Source organism: Amphiura filiformis, chromosome 16 (genome assembly GCF_039555335.1).
Source record: "Amphiura filiformis chromosome 16, Afil_fr2py, whole genome shotgun sequence".
Taxonomy (NCBI): Eukaryota; Metazoa; Echinodermata; class Ophiuroidea; order Amphilepidida; family Amphiuridae; genus Amphiura; species Amphiura filiformis.
In genome coordinates this window covers 23011121-23029826 of record NC_092643.1, presented here as the reverse complement: position 1 = coordinate 23029826, position 18706 = coordinate 23011121, and the positions used below count along the sequence as shown (strand labels likewise).

Genomic DNA, 18706 nt, shown 5'->3' with positions numbered 1-18706 from the left:
CATAATGGGCAAGATTCATAACATTGTGGATTGATATAAACTAGCTTATACAGTTGGGTTTAGCACCTGCACCAAGTATGTTTTGCATATTATGTGACTGGTGCATGCTTTTGTGATTTATGTGAGCTGGGACTTTTAATGTGGGCAGAAACAGAAAACTAGTAATTTTTGCCTGTACTACTACTAGTTGAGCAAAGTATACAATTGTCTGGGGGGGGGGCTCCAGTGGTGGCACTCCAGGGAGGGCGTGTTGTCCCCCATTTTTTTCCTTTTCCTCCAGTTTGTCTCCCCAGTCGGGACAAAAAGTTTTGCGACAAATACTCCCAATTTTAAGAAAATTGTCTGATTTTACCTCCAATTTCACTTTGCTCCCCCCTCATCCCCCCCAAATCCTAGTGCCAACAGTGGGTGCTGGTTAAAATTACCACACAGGGATGTGTGATAAATTGATAATTATGTGTATGTATTTCTATGCAAAAATGCAGAGAATTTTGTAACAATATGTTTATGTTCATTTGTAATACTGCCAATTAAAATATGAGTGCATTTTTTTGTCAGACTATGCAGTCACTCTTTCTGTCTGCATGTCTATGTATGTATATTATGTACGTGTATGTGCTAATTTTGTTAAATTTTTGTAAATAGATGTTGTTCCCAAAGTGTCAATACTTCTGAAATTTACAATCTAACTTGAAGTTGGTAGCAGTGGGGGGGGGGGGGGGGGTAAAACCCCCAAGCCAAAACACTCAATGCATTCACTAATTTTCTATCTGGAGTTTGCGCTGTCACAAGTTTATTTTGTTTGTCTTTAAAGTTTTAAATATAACACATTGGTGTGTTTATAATACCTGTATTGTATTGCGGAGGTATGTGTTACCAGATCATATACACGAAACACATAAGTATGATATGCTTTATGAAGAATGGTAAAAGAATTGACGATATAAGCATTTTCTTCACTTGGGTAGTAACATTACAAAAAACAAATAAGACATTAAACAAATATTTCTGGAATTTGAGGGGAAAATGTGGTTTTTTTTTAAATTTTCTCATCAAGCCTGTAGGACTGTGTGTTTTTTTTTCTCATTGCCTGTCATATCTTGATCTGGAGAATGTGTCTTGTTTGAATTTGTTACCATGGTTACTGTGGAGTCTAAACAGTATTTTGTATGATAAGTGTTGTAATGTATTCTGAAACTATATAGTCTTTTATACAGTCTAGTTGTCTTTACAGGAAAAAACAAACAAATAAAACCTGTTCATTGCCATTTCTGACAATTTTTCTCTTCTGCATGCCCAGAGATAGTTGAATCTCAAATGTGTTGAATATAACATTTGAAATATAAAATATGTCTTGCTTTTTTTATTTATTTTATAAAATAAGTAGTGTTTTACACATGGAATTGGAACTACAATCTTGGAAATAAGTCTTGGAATGCTTGCTTGTAAAGAACGGAAAACTGTCGCCCCCTCTCCCGGTGCAATGTTGGGAAATGTCAGTGTCTTCAGAAGTTTTCTAAAGTGTTCCATGCAACATTGATTGATGGGGTGAGGGGAAGAGTAAATCACGGGTGTAGATGTCTTGTTTCTTCATAAACAAAATTACACATCCATTTCCATGATCATTGCAAATTCTGCACGGAATTACGACAAAGTGTACCAAGTGTTTCAAGTACCTTTTTCCAAGATTGTAGTTGAATAATATAATATGGTGATAATTGTCACAGATCCTGGAAAAGGGTTTACCTGAATGGGTGACTCCATTTCAAATCTTCACTCCCTGTGTGGGAGAGTAAGGCTGTGACTTCCTTAGGTCTTTTGGTATGTTTGGGGAAAAATGTACATCTTCAATAGGGATGGTCCAAATTGTCAAATGATAGACGGCTTTTCATCCCAGCTACATACCCTTGCATATCATTAGATTTGTTAAGTTTAGTTCGAGGACTGTTTGTTAAATATAAAAAATATCAATTTTTAATAATTTGACACAAAATTTACATTATATCGCGAATTCAAAAAATTTAATTGATATCAGAAGAACATCCCTCGTAAATATGCAATTTGAATTAATGTGTCTGATGTGCTCTCATGTCCCACAAAAATACTGTGAAAACGTTGCTATCCGATTCCTTAAAACGAGGGGCCATAAAAAGACAAACTGGTGACGTAGATCACTTATAGTGAACAATTTAGAGTCCCTGTTTTATTGCATTCTTATTGCCCTTTTATGCCAGTATTCGGTTTCTAACAATAGTTGTAGTTAACTAATAATAGGAATGGCAAGTGGTTCACAGTGTGCCAGGGACACTTAGAGATAATTATAATTTCAGTCTTTCATCTTAGCTTTCTTACGATTGGGACATTTTTTTATTTTATTTGTGCTTTGTTTTTAATGTTTTATTCATCAACCCATATTATTTATTAATAAATATTTGGTAACATCCTATTTTCGTCTTGGCCCATTTATTTTATTTTATTTGTCATGCGTGTCGAATAATATTAGCGGTGTTATTGTAATTCAAGGCCCAGAAAGAGGCCACACGTGAAAAAAGTTTTTGTTTATCACGGGCACACAACAGGATATCTTTGCACTTCGAGAAGTACGAAAATTCTTTTACAAGCACAAGTAGGCCCTGCGCAATTTATCAACTGATCAAGCAGATGAACAGCACAAATACTGGCTGACCTAATCTCATATGATATTCAGAAAAATAAAATTCAGTTTGTCAACTTTTTGCTGTTAGGGACCGCTCACAAACATTTTTATCGCAAACATTTTTCGGGCCTCCCCCTTTACAGATCTCAAAAATATCAGGGCCCCCTTTTTGACATGAAAATTATGGGTCAACCCCATAGAAAAGCATATAAACTCAATTTTCCCAGGAAAATTTATGGTCATTTTTTTTCAGGCCCCCCCAGGAGGGTCAACAAATTTCAGAGCCTCCCCTTTTTGCATCAGCCCCCCCCCCCCTAACAAGTGTTTGTGAACGGTTCCTTATCATTTCACCTTTTATTGACAAAGTTGATTTTATCCTTCCTTACGTTTTATAGTAACTTTAAGCCTATTGATACTTTTTGTATCACATTTTTAGACTTGTACTTACTGTAAAGGCTATACTCGGCGGTGCGTTCTCTTATAGGGCCATGTGTCCTGAACTCGCCACCCTTAGCGTTACATGACAAATATTATGAATTTTTACACCAACCGGGTTTCTAATTAGATTATCTCCACAATCATCAACCCTAAACTAGCAAAAGTATACATTTTTGGAAAGCTGAAGGCATAAGCAATTCAAATATATACGTTTCAACTCATTATACAGGGTGACCTGCAATTTATACAGGGTGGAATAAAAAAGATTTTGATAAAAAATGGGCCACTCAATGCATTGCTTATTACCAACTTACAGTAATAAACTGGAACTAAACAACATTCATTTGGTTAGTTAGAGGATATGGAGAGCCAACTGACTTTGGAAGAAACCAAAATCACAGCTGTTTGGTAATCTCGGATATAGGGTGTCCCAAAGTATGTTAGATTTTTTACAATTCAACATATTTTGAACCTAAACATTTCCCCTAACCCATACAGAAAAAAATGTCCATATTTAGATTCCTCGTCACATTTCACTTCAGAAAATCTATACTTTGACTATGATAGATAAGTAATTAAAATTTTACAGTAACTTTTAGATTTTGAAGACATCTGCATTACTTACTACAGTGTTTAATATGACAACGGGTAGTTTTGTATGGAAAAGTTTGTATTTTCTAGACTAAACCAATCATAAATGATTAAAAACAATTAGTAGAATTGTTTAGCTGTAAGGCCATTAGTCTTTTAGATGCTAAATAGAGTCCAAATCCAATTTAGAGCCTTTACAGAAGCAGATTACGCACTAAAATACCAATCCCATAGAGTTTGTGTGTACCACATCCCCCACCACCACATCCCCCACCACCGCCACCCTGCCCATTCCGAATTCTATGAAGCACAGTGTCAGTATTAAAAAAGTTCAAGTATTTCTTTTTACAGGGTTGAAAGTGCATTTTATTTAGCAATAAAATGAGACCACAAGCATGACAATAACTTCTTGCTTGACAGAGATATCATCATTTGTTTTGAGTCGACTTTGGCAAAATGTAACGTCGCCACCTTTTTTTGGTGGCGAGCTCAAGACACACGACCATAGGCTAATTACAAAATTTTATTATCGAAAAAGAAATTGTAGTCCTAAAGACAAAACAGGAGTCATATAACATAATAAAGATCTTTGATGGCCCTCTCAATCTCATCTCTAGATCTTGCTGATCACCCAGATCAATTTTAACTATTCACTTTTTTCCCTGTATCCCACCAAAGTCATTCATTGCCTTTGAATTTAGGCTCTTTCATGAAATGCATGGGATTGCAATTTTTGAAGAGCCCATCCAAAAACCATTTTTAGTTTGTCCGAACGAAAAGACCTTATGGCATTACGAGTCGTGTTCCGTGTGTCCGTCCGTCAACAATTTGGTCTGTGTGTATTGTCCGTCAACAATTTGGTCTCCTATGAACAGTTCAACAATTGACTTCGACGAGGACTATCAAATTTCAAAAGTATCAATTTTTAATCATTTGCCATAAAAATGTGTAGGCATATAGCCTATTATATCGCAAATTTCAAAAAAATCAAAATTATTTGATATCAGGAAGGACATTCCTCGTATTCAAAATACAATTCGATATGTCTGCCCGGGTATGTCTGATGTGCTCTCAGGTCCCACAAAAAAATACGTGAAAACGTCGCTATCCGAACCCTTAAATTTGCCATTATAACTGCCAAAATAGGCCGTTTCTTTCACGTTGTTTCGGCTTAAAATTGACAGAAACCCTTCCCCGGGACCCTTTCCGCCAGTTTAATTTTTACCTGGAGTTATAATATTATTATTTCAGCATTTTGGGTAAAGAATAAAAATTGACGGAAATCGTACATTAGGCCTAAATTAAGGAGACAACATAAATACTCCATATTCCAGAAAAATACAGCACTATTTTTGGAGGATAGAAAATTTTATCAAGTTCTGCCAAATGAAACATAGCTGAATCCTAATCATTCATTTTAGTACTAACCATGCTAACTGGAGATAAAAGAAAAAGTTCATCACTCATTACTAATTTCTTGAAAAAAGAGCCAAAAAACATGCATTTTCGGCACATTTCTGACAATCGAGTCACAAAAAACTTGGAACAAGTCTAAGCATTCAAAAATCAAAATCTTGAGTATATAATATGCCGAAATTTTGCTCTAATTTTCACTTTTTTGTGTTACTTTGATTAAATGATTGGTTAATGAAACATCATGTCTTTTCCAAAAATTAGAATGCATAAACTGAAATTAGTCTTAGAACAAGTCTTTGGGCTTGATTGTCACAGCATACGAAAAACACCCTAAAACGCATGTTTCCAAAAATTGACCAAATTTTAAAATAGGACTAGGCCTACTAGTACTAGTGGATTAGGATTTTATAGCTAAAAGTTTAATATGGCAAAACAGGATAATTTATTAATCCAAAAAAAATGGGTGCTGTATTTTTCTGGAATAGGGAGTTGTGAGCAAATATATTGTCAAGATAGCTCAAAACTTTCATTTTCATGTGTGATTTTCCATGTGCCATTGAGTTTCATCAATGGGGCGTGTCGGATTCAATAATTCAATTGACCCATGTGACCGAGCGTGAATTGAAGAGGCCGTTATTTATGAACAGGTAAACCGTGTAAACCCAGTGGGTCGATAGTGAACAAGTGAGTCACGGTATACAAGTGCATGAACTGTAACCTTCAATATTAATACTGGCAATTTTCTACACGATGTCGTTGTTTTCAATGTACCAAAAGAGCTGAATTCTACGCATTTTAAGAGTATAGGCCTATTCAAGAGTGTGATCGGCGGGGTGATCGGATAAGCGCAGTTCTGGTCCGCTGCAAGTGACTTCCCTTAATTTGACACTGCATGTCTACTCGTATTACACCTGTAACTTCATGCAGTGAAACTGAACCATTGCTTGTTAAAAGTGAATTCAATATGCCAGGGTGTAGATGCAGGCGACCAAGGTGTCGAGATTTTGGTCTTGGTGCATCAGAAGCAGGATTTTTTACCCGTCCTTTATCCCAGGTAAGTATGAAACTGATGAAACTAAAATGTATATGTTCAAAATAGGTTAACCGTGTTAAAAATACACCTACCATTTTTGTATACACAAGTTTGTATACAAGCTTATACATAGCGTATTGAAAAAGTATGACCTAAAAATCTACTATCATACATGCCCTGTGTACTGAAACGTGTACAGTAGGCCTACATTGTATACGTTGAGGGCAAAAGTCAAGTCAGAAATATGATAAATCGCTTTCAATTTTATTCACCCACTTTGATATCGAAGTGATTGATTGAGTTTGATAAACGTGATAAAATTTGTACACACTGTGAATCTGTATGTAGGTTCTTCATACATGTATGCACATTTTAATGACAAACCGTTTATTGATAGCTATTGATTTTGACAACCATTTTACTGTTACACATGAAAACAAATACAGCTAAATACATTGTGACAGTAAGTATTATTATGTTCAAAGTTCAAGTGGTATATATTTTCGATGCAATGCATGTGATTTCCCGAGATTAATGGAAAATACATGCCCCTATGTCAGGCAAATGTTGTATCCTGATTTGTATTTAGCCTACATTGGAACTATTAATGAGATAATAGGCCTATTCAGTGATTTGCTCATTCAGGAAATTATCAAAATACAGTTTTTCGCACCTTTGTTAATAGTAGTAGCATAAGCTATAGCATATGTGCTTAATACCATGCTAAAATCAAGACAAAATGCACGTACAATGTATGGGGTCTATACATGAAAATGTACTTTCTCTACTCTATAATTACAAATTAGACACATTTTTACTGTCCTGCCATATAGTTTTGATGAGCATTCAGCAGAACAGTCGTTCCACATACAGATTTTAAATTAAAAAATAAAGGAATACTCCTGAAATTGCATTTGCTGTGTAAACGCTTGAGGACACTACTTAAATAATGCAATGAAAATGTTTCATGCGAAAAAATGTTGAAAATAAAATATCTGATTACCCCTTTAAGCCCAAAACAGAGTCTCCCTTTAAGTGGTTAACCCACATTAACACATCCATCATGACATCCGTAATGCTAAAAGGGCCAGTGACGTAGCGCCATAGGGGCACGGGCACGCATCCCCCCAATCGATTGCAAAATTTAGAAAATCCCATAGGAAAATTGCAAAAATGGCTTGTGCCCCTGCCCCCATCAGACCTGGTGCCCCCCCCAATTATGGTCGGTGTCCCCACCTCCATCGGATGACCCACGGCACGCAACGCCACTGAAAAGTATACCGACTAAAAATGTTTAAAAAATAAAATTAAAAATCAAGGGAAACCAAGTAGTGGCTTCAGAAACGAGGAGAAAGGGCAGCCCCACAATAATTTTGGTGGTCCCATTACAAGTAGGCCTACTTAACTTAGGGTCCAATAATTTAAGTTAGAAATAATAATTTAAGTTAAAATTCGTAGTTTTTGAGATAAATTTCATAATTTTAAGATAATTTCATAATTTTACTTAAACATGTTAAATTCATATAACTTAAAGGGGCATTTCGTGATCACAGCCTCATCCCCCCCCTTTTCTCAAAAAAAGTTGAGAGTTTTATATCACTGGAAACCTCTGGCTACATAATGTTTATGTACCAAATATTTCTTGCAGATTAATTCGTTTTGCAAGATATCGTGAAATTTGAATTTCGTTCTGGTGCACCAGAACGAAATTACAACGCATTGTCTATGGAGCAGTGTAATACACATAAATCATGCATAACTCGCAAACGCAAAATCGGAATCAACTGACATTTTGGGAATAGGCTTTTTTCGTGGATATGTACTGAAAAATGTCATAAAAAGAGGATGCTAGGATCACGAAATACTCCTTTAAAGGAAACCTTTTTCAAGGTTTAAAATTCTGGGCTATTCCAGAAAATAGATGCACACCTCATATAGAAGTTCAGATTTCCAGACTTTTGGGCCAGTCGTAAAGGTGAAAAAATCCAACAGAAAAATAGTTCAAAATCGGAAATCCTCAATTTGAGAGCTCTTGGACGACTCCGTGATTTTTCATTAATTAATTTTATTTGCATTTCCAAGCTTTTTTCAGTAACATTTGGCAACTGGAATTCCAGTCATTTTCAGAAAGCAAATTGGAAATCCAGATGTTTCTTTTTAAAAGTTACTCTTCTTATAGGGGGTGTGTGCTTAATTTCTGGAATAGCCCATTTTGTATTTACAATTCATTAAAGTTTAAGGATTTTAATCCTTAAAATTAAAATTAAAATTCGAAATTTTAAGGTAAAAATCAATTCATATTAAAATACATTGCATAATTTTAAGATGCAAAATCATGCAATTCATAAGGAAAAATTAATTATTTAAAGGTAAAGGTAAAATTTTACTTGGAGAGTGGGCACACCCGCACACTCTCATTTGCACCCACCCACCTCCACCTCCAATCACTACTTCGTGCCTCGGACAAGGGACAGTCTACTTCTAATAGTTTTCTGAAGAAACCAAGCGAATCCTGACCAATACTTGACACTTCATTTATATTATAAACTCCTAAAAAAAGTTTGGAAACTTTCCAAAACGGCTATTTATCAGAAATATTTGAAATCTATTTCCATAGTGTTTCATATCAATATACAAACATTGTTCTTTTCTCACCAAATTTGTGATCATAACTTATTCCATGGTTGCGTAACTGTCTTTAAAAGACAAGGAGGTCTCGAACAAAATGTGCCAAATCTGCCATTTTGTCCGCGCCATTTGCATCAGTAAGTACGTACATGAGTAAGGAATATCACTCTGTTTCATTAACATGATTAAAACAACCACTTATACCTAAAAATCATCAATGAGTAGAGAACCCTTATGTGTTCACTGTTCACAACAGCATTGCATCTTCTTCTCATGCTTCTTTATCAACCTGACCCATGCTCCTGATATGAGGGATAGCATTCCACTCCTCACTCTTCAAGCAAGATCTATATTAAACCAGCAAGGTGGTTTGATCTGTCACTCTAATACGTACAGCCCGTCCAAGTTGGTCCCAGAGATGTTCTGTTCTAGGATGTGAGTCCGAGCTATTGGCTGGTCACTCCATTTGTTGAATTCCTTCTTGCAGGAAGTCATTTACAACTCTTGCCCGGTGTGGTCAAGCGTTATCATCCTAGTAGAACAGCGTTCGGTCCAAGGTTGTGCGTAAATGGGACTGCGACTGGCTGAAGGATGTCATCTCGATAGTTGATTGCATTGATATTTCTTTTGACTGTATACCAGTCTGGTCTTTCCTGTCATCGATATTACCGCCCATATCATCACACTTTCACCACCAGTTACTTTGTCAATGCAGCAATCTGCAAAACGTTCGTCACGTCCTTTCCACACTCTCACATGGCCATCCAGCTTTCTCAAACAAAATCTTGCTTCATCACTAAACGTGACATTGCGCCACATGTGTATATAAGTTCCAACCGCGGTGTTGACGGCACCAGTGAAGACGGACAAGACAATGAAGTGCAGTCATTTTAGGCTTCCTGGCAGGCTTGCGAGCTCGGAGATCAGATTCATGGAGCCAATTGCGATGGTCAGATACTCTATTGCCTTGCGTGCCTTGATTGCAACGTTTTGGCACTTGGTCTACAGTTTCGAAGTGCTGCCAGCATGATGTACCGGTCTTCTGCAACCGTTGTTTTTCTTGGGCGGCCACTTCTGGATCTGTCTTTGACATCTCCGGTCTGACGAACCTTCGGGCTTTTGGCTTGGAGATCATACTGCGGGAAACTCCAAAAGTTGTCGCAACTTGATTCTGAGGTATGCCATCCTCAAGTTGACCAATAGCTCGAGCCTTATCCAGATCTGATGATCGAAACATGGTTGATTAGAACTGTCTTGCAAATGACCACTATATATATGATGAAGTGACCAGCAAGAGAGATTGACTGGCGTTGATCCATTTCGATCCACCTGTAGAACTGTTAATAGGGATGCCCACTGTCAATACAGTTTCCACTAGAACGATTTTTCATTTACTGTGTGCGTGCACTCACACACGTATTGTCTATGGAGAAACTGATCGATACAAGAAATCCCAGGCCTGTTAAATGGCGTACATATATGGTAGGTGCAGGTAATATGGGACAGCAGGTAATATGGGACACCTGTTTTCATTTGAACAAAAAGTAGCTTAGAGAAGGTAAACACTTTAAGTTGATTTGTTAAGTGTTTAGAGACATCAATTGTGCTTCTAGAAATGCAGTTTTGGAGTCTGTGTATCAAACTCTTGGAAATCAATGCCAAAAAGAGTGAAATTGCCCAAAAAATTATGTCGTTTTTTTTTGGCCTGATATAAAATCAATGACGTCACATTTTATGATTGTGTATCCAAAAACTCTGGTACTGAGGGGCATTTGTCATTTTTATGATCTTTAGGTGATGGGTTAAGCTTATCAGCAGGTAAAATTCCACTGACAAGTGGCACTTTCCTTTTATAAATGATTATTTTCTCTGATTTTCAACTGAATGGGTGCAGGTAATATGGGACACATAGGAAATTGTGTGCATTGTCAATGCTAAAAGCAAAACTATTTAGAAAATTGAATTTTCTTGTAGAAATTTGCATTTAACATTCAAAATCATGTAACAAAAATGTTTTTAGAACAAAAGAGTGATTTTCTGAACTTTTGATTTTCACCATAGAGATAACACAGTGTCCCATATTACCTGCACATGCAGGTAATATCGGACACTTGACGATGACGTCATTTTGACGTCATAGCGTCCAAACAAACATAAAAACAAGGTAACATTGCCTGTTTTATTAATCTTAAAGGACAGGTTGTTCATCATAACAATCTCTTGTGGGCATATCTTCTTTAGTTTTTATGCAAATAAGCTAAACGTCCTTAATGGTCCCATATTACCTGCAGGTACCCTACTTGTTTTGATCCAAATGTAGGCCTATATCAGGGTGTTTCAAGAAATTCCTGATTCCACCAGAAAACATTAACCAAACTTTTTCCTGATTGGTCAGTAAATAGAGAGGACCTTCCTTCATGAAGAGATCAACATTTTTTAATGAAAAATTAATGAGATGAGAACTACAACAGGTTGAAGTGACACCATTCCGTGCATCAGGTGTTCAAACGCAATTATCTCCGAATTTGGAGTGAATCAGACAAGCAAACTTACATAGTCATAAAATGTAACTGTTTTTGAAGACGAACTGTACAGGATGTTAAGAAATTTAAGAATGTTTAAGCCTACCGCGGCCCATCTCAAATCATGCACTTCTCACTACCATGTCCATTTCATATGCTATCCATCATGGCTTCCATGCACACACCCCGGCACACACAGTGTATTGCTCAATGTGGTAAAGATAACCTTTGAGTTTGAGCAAATTTCTCAAAATTTTAGTGATTAATGTTATCAAACTTATGCCATGATGAAATATAATAATTTTTGAAGATAAAATGGGCTGACCGTAAAAGATTGAACAATGTTTAAGACTACCGCTATTCATTTGAAATAATGCACTTATTGTTCATCTCCTCTATGGAGATATTTTCCATGGCGGCCATCTATGATCATGCTTGCGGTTTCACCAAACAAACCATGGGTTTTGAGGTCTTATATTTTTTGTTGTATGTCAACAAATCGATTAAATTTTCAGGATGATCTTATTTTCATGTTGTTATAAGCAAATATAATGTTCCAGATAACGCTAGTTAATAAATACATTAAGAAAAAGTACCTTAAAGTTGCACTTTCTGTTAGTATTCCTTTTTGGACTTTAACTTTTTAACATGTTCTATAGCAGCCCTATATAAAACCGTGACACTCAAAAGGCCATATCTCTGGAATGAAACGTCCGATTAAGATTATTTAAACGCCAAAATGTTTCTTTCATCAATTCCCAGCCAATAAGTTAGGTCTGAATCAATTTAAAAGTACTTCAATTTTTAGTGGACATGCCTACTGTTAATCCCATCCTACATTGTATAGCACTTTTCATTCAAAATGATATACTGCAAAAAACCCTTTTCTTTCATTCTTTTATTCATGCATTAACCCACTCATTCATTCAAATCAATGTTTTGAGCGCAGAGAGTGGTCAATTTGTCATATTTTCTTTGAGACTTCTGTCTTTCGAAGAAAGTTACTTAGCCGTGGAATAAGTTATCGTCACAAATATAGTGTCATTGTTGACAGGTACGTGTAACATGTAACAGTGGCGTAGCGTGGGTCATCATGCGGGGGGGGGCATCGACCATGATTGGGGGCACCTACAATTTCAAATTGATTGGAGGGCACGTGCCCCGTGCCCCTATGACGCTACGCCACTGAATGTTTTCACTGATATGAAACAATATTTAACAAATATCTGGTATACAAAATTATACAGCCGTTTTTGAAAGTTTCCAAACCTTTTTTGAGGAGTTTATACTCGTTCGACCGACGGAGAAAACCGTTTGAAGCCCGCAATCTGAATTGGCATATAAACTGAGCTCAAAAAGAAACTTATAATTTTTCACAAGGTCATATCTTGAAATCCTGTCCATCAAATTGAACCAAAATTACGCACAGATTTACTTCAATACTCTACTCTTAACACATGTCAGTAACCAAGCAGTTATCCAACTGACACAACAGCAAAATGCACTGACATGGGACAGCTTCCTGGACCACATTCACAGCCCAGCCCTGTTTCATGAAAAAGTGTATGAAAAGCAGAAAGCAGCACCGTTTTATCATCTGTGCAAGGATCTTGTGTGCATTCTCACAGATTTTTTGTCCTGGGTGCCAAATGTTGGGCTGTGAAAGTGAAGGAAGTCCAGGAAGCTGTCCCATGACAGTGCATTTTGCTGTTGTGTCAGTTGGACAACTGCTTGGTTACTGACATGTGTTTTGAGTAGAGTATTAAGGTAATCCTGTGTGTAATTTTGGTTCATTTTGATTGACAGTATTTTAAGATATGACCTTGTGATTCACAAGTTGTAAAAATTATAAGTTTCTTTTTGAGCTCAGTTTAGTTCGAATTAGTGGGGCAATTCTTGTTGTCATTTTGTTAGGGACATAAAACAAATAAAAAAAGGATCTTTGAGCATTATTTTTTTCGACCTTTTTACTTTTCAGTGTTGTTACGACATCATTTTCTTCCGGATTTTATGGTATATTTACCGTCTGATTTTACCAGTAATCTACATCACTTATCTCATCTGGTTTTGGGGATTCTTTAATGGTGTTGGAGCAAAAGCCATTTTATTTCTCACCACGTGGAGTGTCCTCGGGTTTACTCTGTATGTCATCGTTGCAGCTGGCAATGTAGTCTGGGATCGCATGTGCACTTGCGCCCGAGATGGAGCCATGTATGAGTCCGACGAACCAGGTTTGTTTGTTTGTTTGTTTGTTTGTTTGTTACATACATGTATAATGTTTTTTTCGCAGGAGTGCAAACAAACCCAACGCCTAATGCATCTTTCCAGCGGAACAGCGGAGAACCGATAATCGTATCGGAGATCGACATGAAAACGCATTTGACCCATTCCATGTCAACTCCAGGGATGTGCACCGCAGCACCTCTTCAATTTATTTCTTTTTCTGTGTGGTTGTAGATATTGATGAGAAAGTAAAATCCCGAAAATTTGAGCTTCATACTCCATTTCGTTTTCCCGTGGCATCAATTTGAAATTTATTATACATGTCAGCATAAAAAATGTCGTAACGAAAGACGACGTTTGGAGGTCCATAAATGTATAAAGGACCCTTTACAACTTTGAAAAGTATGTATCCTGGCGTACTTATTTGTGTAGAATTCAAATCTGGCATCAGAAAACTTGTAACTCCTTTACATTTGAAGATATGGGGCCCTCAAAAATTGTCTTCGTCCATCAGGACCAACTTCAGGGGGAGTCAAATGTCCAAAAAGTACAAATAATGTTTTGTATGGTAATTGCCAGTCAGAGCCCTTAAAAGTATTACTAATAGGCTCAATATTGAGATAAGAGTAATGTTTACCAAAGGATCTGACTGGCAAAAAAATGGACAGTTGTACATTTTTTACATTTTGACCCCCCCAAAGTTGGTCCATTGACGAAGACAATTTGAGGGCCCATCAACTATCTATTTGAAGAAAAGGAGTTACAACATTTCTGATGCCAGATTTGAATTGGGGTCTCAAATAAGTATCCCAGGAACATACTTTTCAAAGTTGTAAAGGGTTCCTTTTACATTTATCTCCAAACGTCGTCTTCGCGTTACGACACAGTTTTTATGGTGACCCCCCCCCCGCCTAAATTTCAAATTGATGCCACGGGAAAACGAAATGGAGTATGAAGCTCAAATTTTCGGGATTTTACTTTTCATCAATATCTACCACCACACAGAAAAAAAAAATTGAAGAGGTGCTGCGGTGCACATCCCTGGAGTTGACATGGAATGGGTCATTTGTCGTAACGGCAACCGTCACAGAAAGATGGTATCTGTATTGCAAAAACATCATGATGCCATAGACAAGTAGGCATAGGCATAATTATGTGTATGTAGTACGACGAATTTGTTCCTAGTTTCCAGTCGAGACAAATGCTTTTCTGTTCCTCACTGAGATTTTCGGTTCTCCAGGCGTAAGAGAAGACGAACCTTCAATCAGGAACTTCTTTCTCTGTGCGATATTTTAACAATGCTGCAGAAATGCAATTCGCAAATTAAAAATGACACACAAAACCTTGTAGGCCTACTGTTGTTTCTACTCTGTGCCCAGCTATAGCTGCTGCTATTCCGTGTCCCGTCTTGCTGTATTTCCCCTATACTGAAACTTCTCAGAACATCCCAGACTCGTTCCTGATTCGTCTGAAGTGTTCCAGAAGAAAACCGTCTGATGGCGAAACCGAAATAACTAACATTATACCAGACATTTGAAGCATTTTCTTGTAGGACAAACAGAATCACAACACACAAAGACTTGGACAAAGTCAAATAACTTACTATAATATCTGGAATTATGAAATTGCCATCAGGAGAATTTGCCCCTTGAACATTTCAGATGAATCCAAAACACGTCCGAGGTGTTCTAAGAAAGAACCAATAGACAAAGAGCAGTGCGTAGCCCTTTTAACACCTCGTTTATAAGCCCTTATTTCATTTTAGATTTTGCTCGGGGCCTCTGTTCGTCAACTCTGTCCACCTGCTTTATATACAGTAAGCAAAAGAATTAAGGTAGCAGTTGTGTTCACCCCTGTATATTCTAAATAAAGACAAATGTGTCAAAATTAAAACAAGCAGCCGATGCCTCTACTTTTTAGCTCTGATTTAAGACCTTATTTGTTGAAATTGGTTGAGAATTAAAGAAACGGTAGTCCAAAACCTGATGAAGATACGAAATAAAAAGTTGCACTTTTGTGTTCTTATCAATGAAAGCACGATGCTAGTTTTTCGTGCTAATCAATGAAAGCACAGCGCTAGTTATCTTGTTCGCGTACGCTCTGTGTACAAATCAATAGGGCATGTAATGTGGCAAACTGCAACTTTTATATTTGCATCTCCATTGGGTTTTGGATCGTCGTGTCCTTATTTCTTGGACAATGTCAACGAATGAGGTCTTAAATTCGAGCTGAAAGATGCAGCTATTGGCTGTTGGTTCCAATTATGACATGTTTGCCTTTGTTTAGGATATACAGGGGGTGAACGCAACTGGTACCTTAATTTTTTGGCTTACTGTATACGCCCCTGCAGAAGAGCAAAGCTAACCGTTTCTCTGAGCAGAATCCGCGCAAACGGAAAAAGGAAGAACGTCGAAGATCCGTCCGTGTAAGAAATATTTCGCAGGTTGTCCTATAGCATTAATTAAATCTCTGTTGGCCACACTTTTGGCATCCCCCCCTCCATGAGTTATCCGAGTGGTGCCGGTGGAGGACAACGAGCCCGATTAAGGGGAACCGTCGTTTTCGGCAATGGGGTTGTTCAAAATGTCGATTTTGGTTGAGGAAACACTTGCTCAATCAACCGCAAGAAGTTTACTTTGCGTGGTCATGGTCCCAAACAAACTAGTAGCATGTCTATGGTCATGGTGCAGTGGTGTCAGACTGAGGCTGCTTTTGCGTTTGGTGCGAGCAGGTGTACGTGCTGGGGCGTAGCAAGCGGGTGGACATGGTTGACGAAGTCCAGGGTCCGAGGGTTGCATGAGCGGGCCTGGCCAAAAGCGAAAATGAAAAAGGGCTGATATTGATGTTAAAAGGGTCCGCACTGCTCCTTGTCGATGTCCATGGGCCCCGAGGCTCTTGTTATAATACGTCCATAGGTGCGATGATGGCGCATATGTCCAATCAAGATTGCGGACAGGGATTGCGGTCTGCGGACCTGTATGTCCCTAGCTCTTGACGCCTTACATAACAGACTCTTTCGTAATTATATAGGTTATTCATGTTCACATACCGTGTCCTATAAAACAATTTTTGAAGAAATAACATTTCCCTCATTGTTTTTTTTTTTCAGACATGGGTGTTCATCATATGTTCCAGTGGTTTCTCTTCAATATTTTTGTCAATGCTGAAATCATAGTAGCAGTAGTTTACTGGACAATTATACACGATGGTATTAACGATACAGAAGAGTGGATCCACGATATCACCGCTCATTTAGCCCCTGCCATTTTCAGCCTCATCGATGTGTTTTTCTCCGCCACACCTGTCCGTGTTTTGCATTTCATTTATCCACTTGGGTACGGCGTAACTTATTTTATTTTCGCTGTTATCTACTGGGCAGCTGGTGGGAGGGGAGCCGGCAGAAATGATGATGGTACATATACAAATTATATTTATAGTTTCCTGGATTTTGAAGAAAATCTGCCCATGGCAATGGGTTTTTTAGTGATTATGATGATAACCTGTATGATAGTGCATTTATTAATTTGGGGTGTATATCATTTGAAGAAATGTCTAACCAGGGACACAGATGAGAGAAATGACCAGACGGCCAATTCAGAATTTACTATGGTGAAAACTAACTCGCATTCTATTGACGATATTCGAGTATAAGCGCCCTTAGTTTATAAATAAACTGTTTTAGAAATTCTCGATAAATATAATTGAAGACCGAATTAAAAAAGACTAGTTTGCGTCTGACGTCAGGACGTCATACGCAAATAAGTCTTTTTAATTGCAATTTATCCCGGCATCTTACAATGCAGGCCTACATATCCATTGTACAGTGCCAGAAGTATAGGTAAGTGCAATAGCTGTCATGTGTAGCTGCCATGTGTGTAGATCAATACAATGTACGTGTGTAAATTGCCAAATGTTCACAGGGCAGCTATTTTACTTACCCACTTCTGGCACTGAGCGGTCGATATCACGTCACACCGATACGTTCATTGTTATAGCACATTGGCGTGAGGTATGTATCACTCTTAGAAAAAAAAAACGGTTCTAAGAAGAACCTAAAATGTTTCTTGAGCTGTCTTGTACGTACATGTGGATAAACCTAAATGGGTCTACAGAAAACAGAAAAGGGTTCTGGAAAGGTTAGAAAGACCCATTTTAGACCTGAAAAGGGTTCTGGAAATGCCAGAAAGGACCATTTTGGGGTTCTTTAAATTTCCAAGAACCCCTTTCTCTGGTGGGTGCTACATACAGGGCAGCCAAGAACCGTTTTTTCTAAGAGTGTATATGGTTAAATGTTAAAGGCTTTCGAGATAAGATAAAGGTCCGTTCATGCTTTACTGCATCTGCGTTGCGTTACCGATATATCGATTATATGCTGCAATGCCGAAGGCCTATTTTTGCAATAAAGTTAAACATGTTAAATACATTTTAACTTGGAAATGCGTTGAGTTGCGGCAAAAATTAATCGTTAGGCCTATATCGGCAACGCACCGCACCGCACCGCACCGAAATTGCGGCATAGTAGGAACGGACTTTAAAGGTCCGTTCATACTACCACCGCATTTGCTTTGCGATGCCGATATATCGATTACTTTTGCCGCAACTCAACGCAACTCGTCGCATTTCCAAGTAAAGGTTCGTTCATACTACCACCGCATTTGCGATGCGTTGCTTTGCGATGCCGATATATCGATTATTTTTTGCCGCAACTCAACGCAACTCGTCGCATTTCCAAGTTAAAATGTATTTAACTTCATTGCGATATCGCAATGCAGTAGTTTGCAGTACGGTGCGGTGCGGCAACGCATCGCATCGCAAAGCAACTCACCGCAAATGCGGTGGTAGTATGAACGGACCTTTAAAATGTTTTTAACTTTATTGCGATATCGCAATGCATTAGTTTGCAGTTACCGTGCAGTGCGACAACGCATCGCATCGCAAACAACGCATCGCAAATGCGGTGGTAGTATGAACGGACCTTAACGCAACTCGCCGCAACGCATGCAGTGAAGCATGAACGGTAGGCATATAGAGGTCAATTATTAGAAGATTCTTGGTTAATGGTTGCTTATCTGTTTGTTCTGCGATTTCTAAGAGTCCGTCCCCAGACATGCCAGACCCTGCTGTAGGCCTATAATGTTGGGATCATCCGTGATTGATTTGTTTTAATTTGTATTCACGTTAGCCTACTCTAGTTGAAAT

At 37.9% G+C, this 18706-nt stretch overlaps 1 protein-coding gene across 1 annotated transcript; it reads left to right on the top strand.

Annotated features, from left to right (window-relative positions):
* The first annotated feature begins 5753 nt into the window (after positions 1 to 5753).
* LOC140135742 (protein rolling stone-like) lies at positions 5754 to 17172 on the top strand. The gene is made up of 3 exons (XM_072157343.1): positions 5754 to 6155; positions 13263 to 13515; positions 16617 to 17172. The coding sequence occupies exons 1-3, from the start codon at positions 5994 to 5996 to the stop codon at positions 17156 to 17158; spliced, it is 957 nt and encodes a 318-aa protein (XP_072013444.1). The 5' UTR covers positions 5754 to 5993; the 3' UTR covers positions 17159 to 17172.
* Positions 17173 to 18706: the final 1534 nt, after the last annotated feature.

Excerpts from the sequence above, each read along its gene's own strand:
- LOC140135742 (XM_072157343.1), top strand. The coding sequence starts at position 5,994 with ATGTCTACTCGTATTACACCTGTAACTTCATGCAGTGAAACTGAACCA. Across the intron at positions 6,156-13,262 it reads TTACCCGTCCTTTATCCCAG|TGTTGTTACGACATCATTTT; the intron begins GTAAGTATGAAA and ends TTTACTTTTCAG. Across the intron at positions 13,516-16,616 it reads GTATGAGTCCGACGAACCAG|ACATGGGTGTTCATCATATG; the intron begins GTTTGTTTGTTT and ends TTTTTTTTTCAG.